Raw genomic sequence first — 13,084 nt, 5'->3', positions numbered from 1 at the left:
TGTATGTATCCATACCTAACTGTGAATCTATTCCATCTCAGCAACTTGTACAAAATGCAAACCATGGCAGATTATGTACTACCTGCAATTCAGATAATCGCTCCACCTTACAAATACATAGACATAGTAAATATGTAATACTAATGCTTTTACGTTACAATACAGATGGTACCAAAAACAACTGCAAGCTGACTGGATTCACACATGGTCAAGTATCACTTGGTAAGAAAACCTTCTAAACCATAGGTATGATCTACCATGCAGGAGCCACAACCAATGCAGGTCACTACACTGCATTTATAAAAAAGAATAGTGGATGGTTCGGATATAATGATAGTACCATTACTCTAAAGCACAGATTACCAGCACATTTTATAAACACTTATTTAATATTCTTAAAACCAAAATTTAATAACTAATCTGTGCATAAACATGAATAAAACTTCAATTAGAAAACTATAAACAGTTAGAATAGGCCAGCAGGTATCTAACTGCCCCAAGATTCTACAACAAACAAACAGATAATCAATGCCACTAAAGTATAAGAAGAAATAAACAGTTAGAATACGCCAACAGGTATCTAACTGCCCAAAAAATCTGCAACAACCCAAAAGATAGATGAGTAACTTGAATATATAAATACAAAACTATAACCAGTTAGAATACGCCAACAGGTATCTATCTACCTGTCCCAAAACATCTGCAATAAGCCAACAGATAGAACATTAGCCAGAAACAACAAATAAACACTGAAAACAAAGAAAGAAATATATTGTACCATACAAAAACGTTTTTTTTTAATCCAGCATGGATTTTATTTCCCACAGACCCAATGATTTAAGAAACAAACACAGAAACTGAGCAATTTGCACAGTACACTGGTTTGTAAACTACTAAATATGAGGGTCGAAATAATGCAGAAATGTCTATTATGCAATGCAATAACTCATTATGAACTACCTACAAAAACATGATCTTTTCTTTTATCACAGAAATTGAAAAAGAATATCTGCTCCAGTTAACCAAGTCATGAAAAAAATATATTCAATCACAAAAAGTCAAACAGTAAGTATATAATAATTGAACTCACAAATACTGCTCCATAACACAACAAACATCTAACCATACACCACAATCCAAAATGTTTATTTCCATGGATATGTTGTACTGCAATGCTTGTTACCAAACTCTACAATCTTAATTGCATAGCCAAAACTTCACATGCACACTATACAAATCAAACAATACACAAACTGTAGATTTGATGGATGTTTGATTCTATGGGTGTGTTATGCTGCAGTGGTTGTGACCATTCACTTTATGGGAAAAAAATACATTTTGGGACCGCTCTTATAACATTGCCCCTCCTGCACCAAACCTCACTAAACTTTGCAAAATACTTCAGAGTGGGACATATACTTCTTTTGCACAGTTTGATGAGAATTCGTCCAAGGGAAGCAAAGTGAAAAGCTGCCCAAAAAGTGCTCTTCCTATGGGATTAGACACTTAACCATAATCACACGGCCACTACCGTGGGTTGTGTAATATGTATTAATGTAAGATTATAACATTGTTCAATATTTGGATTGTCTATTTCTATGTACAGGTTCATGGATTGTTTTACTTCTGAAATAACCTTTCTTGATGATTTCTAGTCATCACCTGAAGTACAAATGTAAGTCCTAATAAGACTAATATGTTTGTCTTATTGTTTTACTGAGGTAATGCGGCTAAGTGCAATGGCAGTAGACATGCTGATTTGGCGTCCTAGAGCAGACAGCCAGCATTCAGAGGAGAGACCTTGCAGGGCCTTGTCAAAGTAGGATAGTCCAATTGAGCCATATCATACATTCCACTATGGCTGGAAGTCATGCAGCGATGGCTACTAGGCGGCGATTTGCAAACTGTGACTATGGACTATCCAACTTTCACATTTCAGATGATAGGTTTTTTCAAGCCTTTTTAAACCCACCATACCTTTTCTGGTGTTTTGTACAAAGGACCTTGCCTTAAATCCTCTGTCATCTTATCGTCTGGACTGATGCATAATGGACAGAAGTCTCCAGATCGGATGTAGATGAGGGTCTGCAAACATTTCTATTTTCAAACATTTGAATTGGAAAACAAATAAAGCATGTACTTCTATGTTTATGGGGCGAGACTTCAAAAAGTCGAGGAAGGTGTGGTCTTGTTGTTGGCAATGAGATGCAACAGCATAACTGCTGAACCCATATGCATGCATTAGTATTGGCCGAACCCCAAACCCTCTCCCGTAATGATAGGCTCACCACTTGTGTCAAGTGTTGGCAATAAAATGCCGTAGTATTTTATTGTACAGATATGAGTTATGGCAATAACAATATCACATATCATGATTGTATCATACTTTTGGGCACCGGGTCCTAAGGTTACCCCCTCTGACCTGTGCCGCCTTTTTGTGTCCCACGACTTGTTGTGGGCACCGTACAGTGCCATGTACTTCTTTTTGTTCTTCTCCCCTTTTTGTAGGGTGGGCGGGTTCTGTGGTAAAGAAGCAAGAAGATTTGGAAGACACTGAGTAAACAGTAAACCTCCTGTTTGCGTGGGTCCCCGTTCAGGGTCCACAAACAGATTGTCTTTACTTTGAGCATCCTGATCATATTTATAGCACCCAGGGAGGCCCTCGGTCTTTGTTGTGTATGTGGTGGGGTCTGCTGTTGTCGCAGCCCCGGCCGGATAGCCGACTGTCTGGCCCCCTGGTGGCCCTGTCTGACAGTTGTTTTCCTTATGGCGCTTAGCACCTTGCTGTTTGGAGGAAGGGTGAGATGAATGTTTGCACCTTACCCTTCCGTGGCTTTGTGCTGCCGAGACTGCGTGTCTCCGTAGCTGGGGGGAGGAAAGGAGCAGGCACGAGGCGGTTGGGGCTGCCCCTCTCCCAGCTGCCGATGGTAACAGCAGTTACCCTGCCTTGCTTGTGGGATGCCCATGCATCATTGCCCAGAATGTGTGTGGTCATGCTGCTGTTGTCATAGACCCATTCCTTTCCTTTTCTATTTGAATTCCACACTTCAATCTATGATAGATAATCAGAGTCATGATGTCTGCACATCTTCTTCATACAAGCAGTGTGGGGCAGAGAGGACTTCTCATGCTTCCAACTGCCCTGCTGGGAGAAGTGCTTCTACTGTAGGAGAAGACGTTGTTTGAATGTCCTCATGCTGTGTTAAAAGTGTTTTATTACATGCCTGTGTCTACACCTGGACAGTGTGACATTTTCTGCCAGATTAGTGGCTTTCTTCAGAAATTATCCTTGCCTTTCATGCTGCTCAGCTGTTGGCAACATTGTATTGTAAAGGTCAAAAGTCCACATTATAAGTGCACTGCCATTCTACTTTAACGCATGTACATTATCAGTAAACAGAGTGTTGCTCCTTATAATTCAGATTCTAGATGGCAGGGGCCAGATTACTGGTGTCGCTACACTTGTGGGTCAATTTAACACTGACATTTTCAAAGGTAGACTGGCGCAACATGTCCTTTTTCCATTGGTCCTTGTTCAACCCGGCCAGCCACGTCTAAAGTTGTTCCAAAACATACTTGTATAGTTTTGCCTGGAATCGTTTCTATTAGTGTAATCTCGCCCAGCAAGAGAAAAAAACTAAATCTTAAAAAAAGTGACCTGTTTATGTTTGTAATCATTCATCAGACCACTACTCATGACATCGGTTAGCTTCCATCATTCAGCTTTGCTCCCAGCCTGTCAACTAAATGGACCCCCACCCTCCCGCCGCTAAACGTAACATGGCGTTGGTTGGCAGGCTGGGATTGCACTTCAATGTGCTGTTCTCCAGCCCAGATGAAACCGTGGCAATGTAAATCACATACAGATTTTCCCTCTGTTTGTGGGAAAATTGACAAGTTCCCTTGACAAGTCTTGCTTTCCCTCACTAGCAAGACTTGTCACATGCAGGAGTCAGTATAGTAATCTGTTCTCCACATGGACACTTGATATCGCATGGGAGTAATTGCAATGGCAGATGTTGGTAAAATATATACAATGTCTTATTTTGAATCGGAATATTGGTTTCTCATTGTTTAATCGCCATCCACTTGGAGTCCGAAGTGACTCCACTCAGAAGCCTACCTGGCACAAACAGTGCAACCCCAAAGTATCACACTGAGCACCCGTAGCAATAATGCAGACAATTACTACTAGCCAACTAAATGGTATTCATTTTATTGACTGCAAACAGATGAAAGCAGGAGATAGCCTGCCAGAATCGAACATGTATGCATGCAGGATGTACAGAGATCTCCGGAGATCTGCATCTATGTGAACCCACTGTATTGGCAGAAGTGCATGTTTTCTAGTCTACAAAAGAGTAATCTACATTTAAAGTAGCAGCTTAATATGACATATGAACATTCTAAAACCTGTGTAAACTAGTAATGTGGAATAAGCACTGCACTACACACTTTAATGCCTAACATCAGTACAATCTTGTTTAAAATATATATATATATATATATACAAAAAGAAAGCAGAGGCGGGTAAACCGCACTCCGCGTGGAACACAATGTCAGCGAGATCCAAGTATGAAAAAATGGACCCCGGACAATAAATTGTACACAAGTTTAATTGGGAAATAAAGTCAGCAACAACAAAACAAACAGAGGCAGGACACCAATGAGCAGGTCCTGGTACATATATATATTCAATGAAAAAATGTTGTTAAAGGGACATTATGGTTACAAGTAAAACCGAAAAACCTCAGAAATTCGCCAGTTATGGTAAGCTAAGACTAACACCCAGGACATCAGAGATGACATCACAAATGTCCGTGAATCCAACATGGTGGGCATTTCCAAAAATCTGACGCACTTCACGCTTTTCACCATCCAAACAGTGGGCGCATTCGATGTCTGCGGACATCACAGCACCCTCTAGGCCAATCGGATGCCTGTCCACGGACTGAACAGCGAAATGGGTCTGCAAACCAAACCCAGATATCACTAAATCTTTTTTAACCTACATTTTTGGTAGATAAAAAAAAAAAATACTAGACGGATTTACACCAAATTTACAAAAGCATGCTTTTGGGACTAAGCCGCCGCTCCTGGCGCATATTTGGTGAAAATATGTCCAGCGGCTTGGGCTGTAGACGTGAGCAATTTTTGTATGCATTATGTCTATGGAAAAAAGAAATGTTAGACCCCCACTATAACTTTGCCACCCCTGGATGAAACCTCACCAAACTTGCCAAGAAAATTCAGACCGGGCCATATGCTTTTTTTTTGTGCAATGTTTGGTAAGGATTCGTCCAGGGGAGTTAAGTTATAAGACGCCCAAAAAGTGCTCATCCTATGAGTTGAGCAACTTAACCATAACTACACAGCCGCTACTGCAGGCCCTGTAATGCTCTGAAGTTGTATTCAACAAGTCATTGGGCCTAATTAGGAGTATGGCGCTAAGGCAACAACAGCGCTGGTATCGCTACCGGCACCATTGCTACCGTAATGCCATACTAGGGCTTCTGCTCGCGGGTGCCCTTGCAGCCACCTGGTCTGACCAGGTGGCCATATCGGCCCCCGCGAGCAGAACATGAGGGTAGCAACGGTACCGTTATGAACGGTACCGCTGCTACTATCCTCCCCATTGAGCCCTATGGGGGATCAAATGGGAATGGGGACGTACTGGCTCCGGCACCTGCGCAAGGGGAATTACCGGGTCTGCCGAGGTTGGAATGGCCCAGTGATTCCCTTTTTGCGGGTGCCGGTGCCGGATGTAAGTTTGGGGGTAGCCTTGCCGGTAAAAACGGCAAGGCTACCTCCAACCTCGTAATGACCATTGTGTTATTCGAGCATTGCATTTTGCATTCGTCTACACATTATGCATACAGGCTTACATGCCCCAGATTGTAATATGTTCTAAGCCTAAACATCATACCTGGTTTATAATTACATAACTGAGATGGGACAACTTGAGAAAACGACCCTGTAGGTTGTAATAATTTGAGACTTAAACGCACCTAAGGAAATAATTTTTGTTAATCAACTGCTTGCAGTTACTCTCTGCCACATGAAGGCGCCTTGGTACAATGCGATAAGCGAATAAACTTGGTAAATCTACAACTGATTGTGTTAAAAGCCCCTTAAACAAATTCTAAATGAGAGCCTCCTATCAATGGACTTAATTTGTGTTTGCGTTTAGCTTTAGGATCTATCTGCAGTTGATCCCGCCGTTTTCTTTAAAGCCCAGTGAGCCATGTGTATCAGAGATCTTAATGTGGTTGTTCAACATCTTATATCATGAAATCAGAGAAGGGAGCTAGTGCCCAAAATGCAGTGCACTTAATCTTATGCCCAGGTATCATTTCCAAATATTCAAGGCGCAGGAATTGGCAAGGTATTTTATCTGGTGGCAGAACCCAAGCTGTAGACAGAGCACTGTGGGCCTGATTCATGGATTTCTTTGCACAGTTCAAAGTGACTTTGTACTGCTGAAAAGTGACTTTGCACTGCCGACACATACTCTGATTCATGGAAGTGTGCAAAGTCTGTGCAAAGTCACTTTTCAGCAGTGCTAAATCACTTTGAACCATGCAAGAAATTCCATAAATCAGAACACCCTGTGTGTGTTCGGCTTTGAGGATGTATTTCCCTCTTGTACACTCTTCTGTCCCTTTTTATTATGTGCGTCTATATGCACACTGTGGGCATGATTTCTGTACTTTTTAGCACAATGCAAAGTGACTTCATACTGGTGGAAAGTAAATTTGCATTGCCAACAAACACCCTGATTTTCAGAACGGTGGGAAGTGAATTTTGCAATGCAAAGTCATGTTGCACTGCAAAATACACTTTGCACTGTTCATTAAATCACTTGGCACTGAAAAGGTGCTGTTTGCACCGTGAATTGGGCCCACTTACTGCAGTGCAAAGAGTACTTTTTCAGCGGCAGGAGAATTGGACAATAGTGCATTCCTCAGCCAATCAACAACCAACCCTTTCAAGTATGTCCTCGTAATTGGATGATATTAATTTGTCTTCATAAACTTTTGGCTTTAAAGAGGAGTGATTAGGAAGTATGGTCTTCCCGTGTTGTTGGGGCGGGTTATGATATGATATCATTGCATACTTTGCATATAAAGCTTGTTTTGCACGTTCTTTGTCTACATTACTTCTCCAGACATGTACTTCTTCTTACCTTTACATTGCCTGCATCTTTACATTGTCATTGTGGTCATGGATGTGGCTGAGATTAGCTGTAAGGCTATTATGGGGGGCGTGGGTGTGTTGACATAGGATATGGGAAATAAAAAGAAGAGGATTACAGGGGGTCTCCCCCTATAATGACAAGGTTGATTCCAGGAGTAGTGAAACACAGGAGAAGTACGTGGTGAAATGAAAACAGGCACAGTCATTAAATACATCGACAACATGACTTCTGAGTCAATAGTTGAGGAAGACTAAGATTCAAGTATTATCAACACACAGAAAAGGGCCCTTTTACAAAATGATAGAATGATGCACGCTTTATGTAGATCGGCACAACACACACTATTTACACACATGTGAGGCTGGTATCAGAGCACGCTGGGTTAAGCTCTGAACCGTGGCTTCTGTATGCAACCTAGAGCCACACATTCTACTCCTCTGAAGGGCGACTGATACTTCATCATATTGAGGCAAATCAAGTGGCTACTATTATATCTATAATATAATGCCAATACTCAAATTTAGAAAACATGGTGCGCAACACGTTATGAAAACATGATATTGATATAATATCCAGTATGGCATAGGGCATTTTTATATTGAGTTTTTAAACAAGTAGCTTCGGAAACATTTGTTTCAAACATTGAACAAGCCAGTTTCAATGATGTTGTTAAAAGCATAATGATAGTTCAGTAAAATAAATGCCCTGCTGGCGCGTGGGTACATAATGCCAAATTACATTAGAAAACATCTTAAAATTAGATTGACATAGCAGCCCTTCAATAGCATTCATCTATTCAGAGTGTATAAGAACCCATTACCTATCTCTGATGCTGCACAGATCAATATGTAAATCACTGTAATTCCCCAGCATGCCTTGCTGCACTAGAATGAGGTCCTTGGGCTGGTTATCAATAAAGATGAGCCGCATGCAGCCTTGGAAAGAGGTAATGGGATTTAAACATTCAGAATCCGTGGAATTGTTCGGACACCCTGCGGACAAGAAGAACATTATTAAAGGATAATAATATATGTCTTTTTGCAGCTCGTATTAAAGACCCTAGAGGTTCAAATATGTCTAATATTTTATAGTTTTTACAATACATTTAAATGCAATTAGTCATGCACCTGACACGTTAAAGAGTAGTGAGCAAACAGTTTAATTACTAATAGAATCAGTATGTGTTCATTTCTAAAACATTATACTATAGAAGTGTTGTATTGAATATGTCACATTATTCTAAAATGTGGTTATTGATTTATGGATTCTTTAGTTTATTATTATTAAATCACAGGGACCTCCTTGTGACGTCATCATAGATTACAATTGTGCAGAGTTTGCTGTTATTACTGGGTGCTTCAGATACATTGACCATTTTGCAAGATTACAGACACTACTTGTATTAATGAATCCATGCATGCTGTGATATATGTAATAGTCTATTTGAGCCAGGTGATACATTTCACAATGCCACCTAGTAACCTTCACTGGAATTACCCTCCAGTTCAGAACAGGAATTGTGGGTATGTAATGCAGCCCAAATGCAAGCATTTCTCTATAGGACGTTGCCTTTGTCTTAGAGGGCAGTGATACCTTATATATAGTTTAATGAACCCAAGATAGATATTTGGCAAGGCTGGCAAGACGATACTGCCGCATTGGGCCATGTATACAATACACCAAGAAATGTATGGTGGGTTTAAAAGGGCTTGAACAAACCTATCACCTGAAATATGAAATTAGGGTAGTCTATTTGAGCCAAGTCACACAATACACAATGCCACCTAGTGGCCGTCTCTGGAAGTTCACCTACAGTTCCGAGCCACACGAGCAAGGCATTAAGGGTAGCAAATTAGCCCAAATGCAACCCCTTTTCTGCAGGAGATTGCCTTTGTCTTAGAGGGCAGTATTACCTTATACAATGTTTAATCAACCCAAGACAGACATTTTGCAGGCTTGCAATTGGAACATCTTTTCAGCCAATCTGAATGTTCAGAGTACAGTCAATAACCACTGGTGTTGACTGAATTCTGAACATTCAGACATCAAAAACAGTCTGGGAAACACCAATGACATTGCTAGGCAAGGTGGCTTTCAACGATAAATGTCCTCTCTAAGAGAACTTCTTTTTTGTTAACTACAGGACCCTATTTAGCACACCAACGAGAAAGCTAAAACATGGCAAAATGTTTTAGCTTTATTTTAGAGAGACAATTTACTTTTACACAATACCTAATGCTTGCTCATATTAAACCCGCTTCGGTTTAACCACGTTTGCAATTGAAATGCTTTACGTATAAAGACAAGCTTGTTATTTAAATACTACAAAATAAAACCACATGTAATTTACTAACTCAGTTTGTCAATTAACTGTCCCATTATTAAACTAAAGTTTTTTTTTTTTTGTCAGTGCATGTATTGCTACTACCATTATGTGCCAATAGCCGTATAGACCTCAGGAGGTGTAAATACCGCTTCTGATAATGACCCATCCCAACTTGTGATGTGGGACATAACTTGGTGGTCAGTCATTATCCTGCCATAATGACCCCTTCCTATAGGCTTTATTATTATACTATAGTTTGACTGAAACCAATGTAGGAGGTTATACATTTAAAGGTTATTTCTATGGGGAGGATTGGTGAATAACATAGCCGTATATTCTGAGGAAAGGGTCATTATAGCAAGATAATGACACAGCACCGAGTTATAAGGTTGGGAGAGGTCATTATCCCAAGCGATAATGAACCTCTCCCAACGTCTATACGGCAATAAGCACATGGTCGATGTACTAAAAATACATGTTTTCTAGTTTGGTGGCGAAGTAAAAATTGTACTTTACAAGAGAGTAAAGTAAAGGGACCAAGTAAGTACATGACATTCGGTTTTATTTTGTATTATTTAAATAACATGGTTGCCTTCATAGTATTGTAATTGCAACTTGATTGAACTGGAACAGGTTTAACATGAACATGCATAAAATGTCATGTAAACATAAACACTTTCCCTATAAGACATTACATTTGATAGCATTTTCCAATGTTTTATCTTTCACTTTTGTGTGTTAAATAGCATGCTCCAGCAAACATCAAAAATCCTCTGAGAGGAAGTGTGTTGTTGAAAGAAATTCTTGCCTGCAAACTGCATTGCTGCTTCCCTGTCTGCTCCTGATGACAGAATGTTCAGAATGCAGTCAATGCCAGTAGTTATCGACTGCAATCTAAACATTCTGATTCGCTGAGAGGAGGTCAATAGGAATCTCCATGTGCTAAAATGCTGTAACCTACTAATAATACAATTTGACGGAAGCAAATGGAGGAAGTTATACTTTTAAAAATTATTTCTATGGAGTTGATTGGCAAATAATTATAATGTATTTAACCCACTCAAGTCAGACTTCATTGTAACAGTTGTGAAATATATAGCTTATCCAAAGATTGAAATCAGTTTAAAAGCTAACTGTACCTACATCTATAAATTGATCAAATGTAAAGTGTAGCTACAGGTTAGATTTGAATCAACGTATAAAGTTTGATTGCATCACATGTGTTTCCATTTTATTAGAAACCTAAGTAACTACGCATCTGTAATCCTAACACAAAACACAACGGAAACAGTACACATATCATAAGTCAGTGGTATGCAAACTGTTTCTTTATAGATGTTTTGCACTACAACACCCATAATACCTCACAATTGACTATGTCAGCTACGGCATTGACATTGCCGCATAGGGCTGAATGAAGTTGTAGGTTGAAGACCTCTTTCATAAATGAATCTACATAAACGTCCTAACCACACAAGTGTGCCAAAAAGAAAACAATGTGTGGATTGACATGGAATCTTCACGCACTGGTTGTTGGGATTACTTGTTTGAGTCAATTTGGCTCTGTGGAATGCTGCATGCTGTGATTTAACACTTGAACTATGTTTTAATACTAATCTTGTAGCTCAGCTTCAAACGATGTCACTCAAACAATGTTGTTGTGGAATTGGGGGACTGAACTACAGTGAAAGGTAAGTAGACTGGGATGACAATATCCGTGCATCAATGCATTTAGTACCAGGCTACTTGCGAGGCACTCACCACAGATTCCATTTGGTGTTGCAGGCTAATAACCTCGGTGTACTGCATAATATAACACCATGTGAAAAAGCAGTATTCTGTGGCATGTATGCATTCTGTTTATGTCCACCTGGTATCACCCAATCACCCAATACTGTAAACGTAAGGCTTGTACCATAAAACATTGTTTATATGTTTGAGGGGGGGGGAAGTCGCCCCAACCATCCAACAAATAAAATTGATTGATTGTACCCCTGCAGTACACTGTGTGACTGGCCCTCTTGCCATCCTTCAACAGCCTTACCTGTATAATGATTAAATAAAGGGTCTGAGTCACAGAAGGGTTTGATAATGGCACAATGACATAGGAAAACGTTCTGTGAATCAGGCCCTTTCTCACACTCAAAACTAGCAAACACTTCTCTGGAAGCATGGCCTCGCCACAATGCTCCAAAAATCCCACCATCCACTCACTCCTATTCAGACAATGGCGACGTGGTTGCTAGGTAACATACATGCACCTGACAAATACACAAATGAATACAAATATACAGAGAAACCCCTCATGAATATGGAAACAAACCGCGGCAATACCAACGTTGCCTATTACACAACAGCTAAAACAAATCGTTGTTTGTGCACCATAGACACATTATTCAAATTCACCCAGGAACAAAAAAATCCTTGATGTCATGTTCTGGTGAGCTGAAACACATGTGTGACTTAGCGCTGGCAAATGGTCTTGTGCAACACATGCTGGTAATATGTCGCTCCCAAAACATCTGTGTTCAACCAGAACAACGCATTGATGGAACCCAGCACGGCCAGCTCAGCCCTTCCGCCTTCAACTCAATAGAATACAAACTAAAAACAACTATTATTGCAGCGCAAAGAAGCAGGACAAAACCAACATGAATCAAAGTGCTGATCAGTTAGTTAACAGTAACACTTTCTAGTCACAGCACTATAAAATGGCAACAACTTCTACAGCAAGTGCGTCGTAAACACGCAATATTGTTAATATTATATACCTAGTGCCGTTTGGGAAATTAGCATACGAATTTCCTCTGGGTTGCCTTTAGAATTTCCGAGAAGATTCCAACCGTGTTTCACATTGAGGACCTGCATGTTGTGCAAGCTATGCCTCATGCATTGGCAGTTTAGAGTCAGCTAAAGTAAAGCCAGGGAAAAGGTGCATTTTACAACTGACATAGAAAAGGGCCAACTAGTTTGACCGGTAGACATTCATTGTAATCGTTTTTCATTCAATTAATAGTGACATGTTTTTTGCTAATGGCACTGCATTTGTTGTAATTTCTGCATTCATGGCTTAATTTAGAATATGTTCTGTACAATTTCATTTAAACACCTTACCTGATGAGTAAGGATCCCATACTTCTAAGTAGATAACTAAATACACACAATGCACATAACCTGGTGACTGACCATTATCCCACAATAATGACTTCTCCTTCGGACTATAAGGCTATAATATTGTTTGGGGAGTTGCAAGTAGCTTTCATTATAAGACATGAAGTATTTGTATTTGTAGAGATTATTAAAGTGGGCTAAAGTACATTTTAAAAATAGCAACGATTGATAAACTGATATCCAAATCCTTACCAAGTCAAGTACTTCCGTGGGCCTTTCTAAAACTATGCATCACCAATATGTTCACTCATTAGAAAATTATCAATTCTTATTTTAAAATTGTCCTTGAAGTTGCCAGAGCGCTCTCTCGCAATATTACCTCAGTGTGCCCATAGAGAATGACTTTACCTGCATCTATTTTTTTAAATCTCTCTGCATCCTAGGGTTCA

At 39.9% G+C, this 13,084-nt stretch overlaps 1 protein-coding gene across 1 annotated transcript in view; it reads right to left on the bottom strand.

Annotated features, from left to right (window-relative positions):
• Positions 1-13,084, bottom strand: part of LOC138489132 (contactin-associated protein-like 5) — a 1,196,734-nt gene that overhangs the window by 453,736 nt on the left and 729,914 nt on the right. Inside the window, exon 10 of the mRNA XM_069616767.1 lies at positions 8,019-8,190. Within this exon, the coding sequence (XP_069472868.1) occupies positions 8,019-8,190 (172 nt within the window). The remainder of the gene's footprint in view (positions 1-8,018; positions 8,191-13,084) is intronic.

The sequence above is a fragment of the Ambystoma mexicanum genome, chromosome 9, assembly GCF_040938575.1.
Source record: "Ambystoma mexicanum isolate Mex_15411 chromosome 9, UKY_AmexF1_1, whole genome shotgun sequence".
Classification (NCBI taxonomy): Eukaryota; Metazoa; Chordata; class Amphibia; order Caudata; family Ambystomatidae; genus Ambystoma; species Ambystoma mexicanum.
The sequence above is the reverse complement of the archived record's forward strand: the minus strand, read 5'-3'. Positions and strand labels throughout refer to the sequence as shown.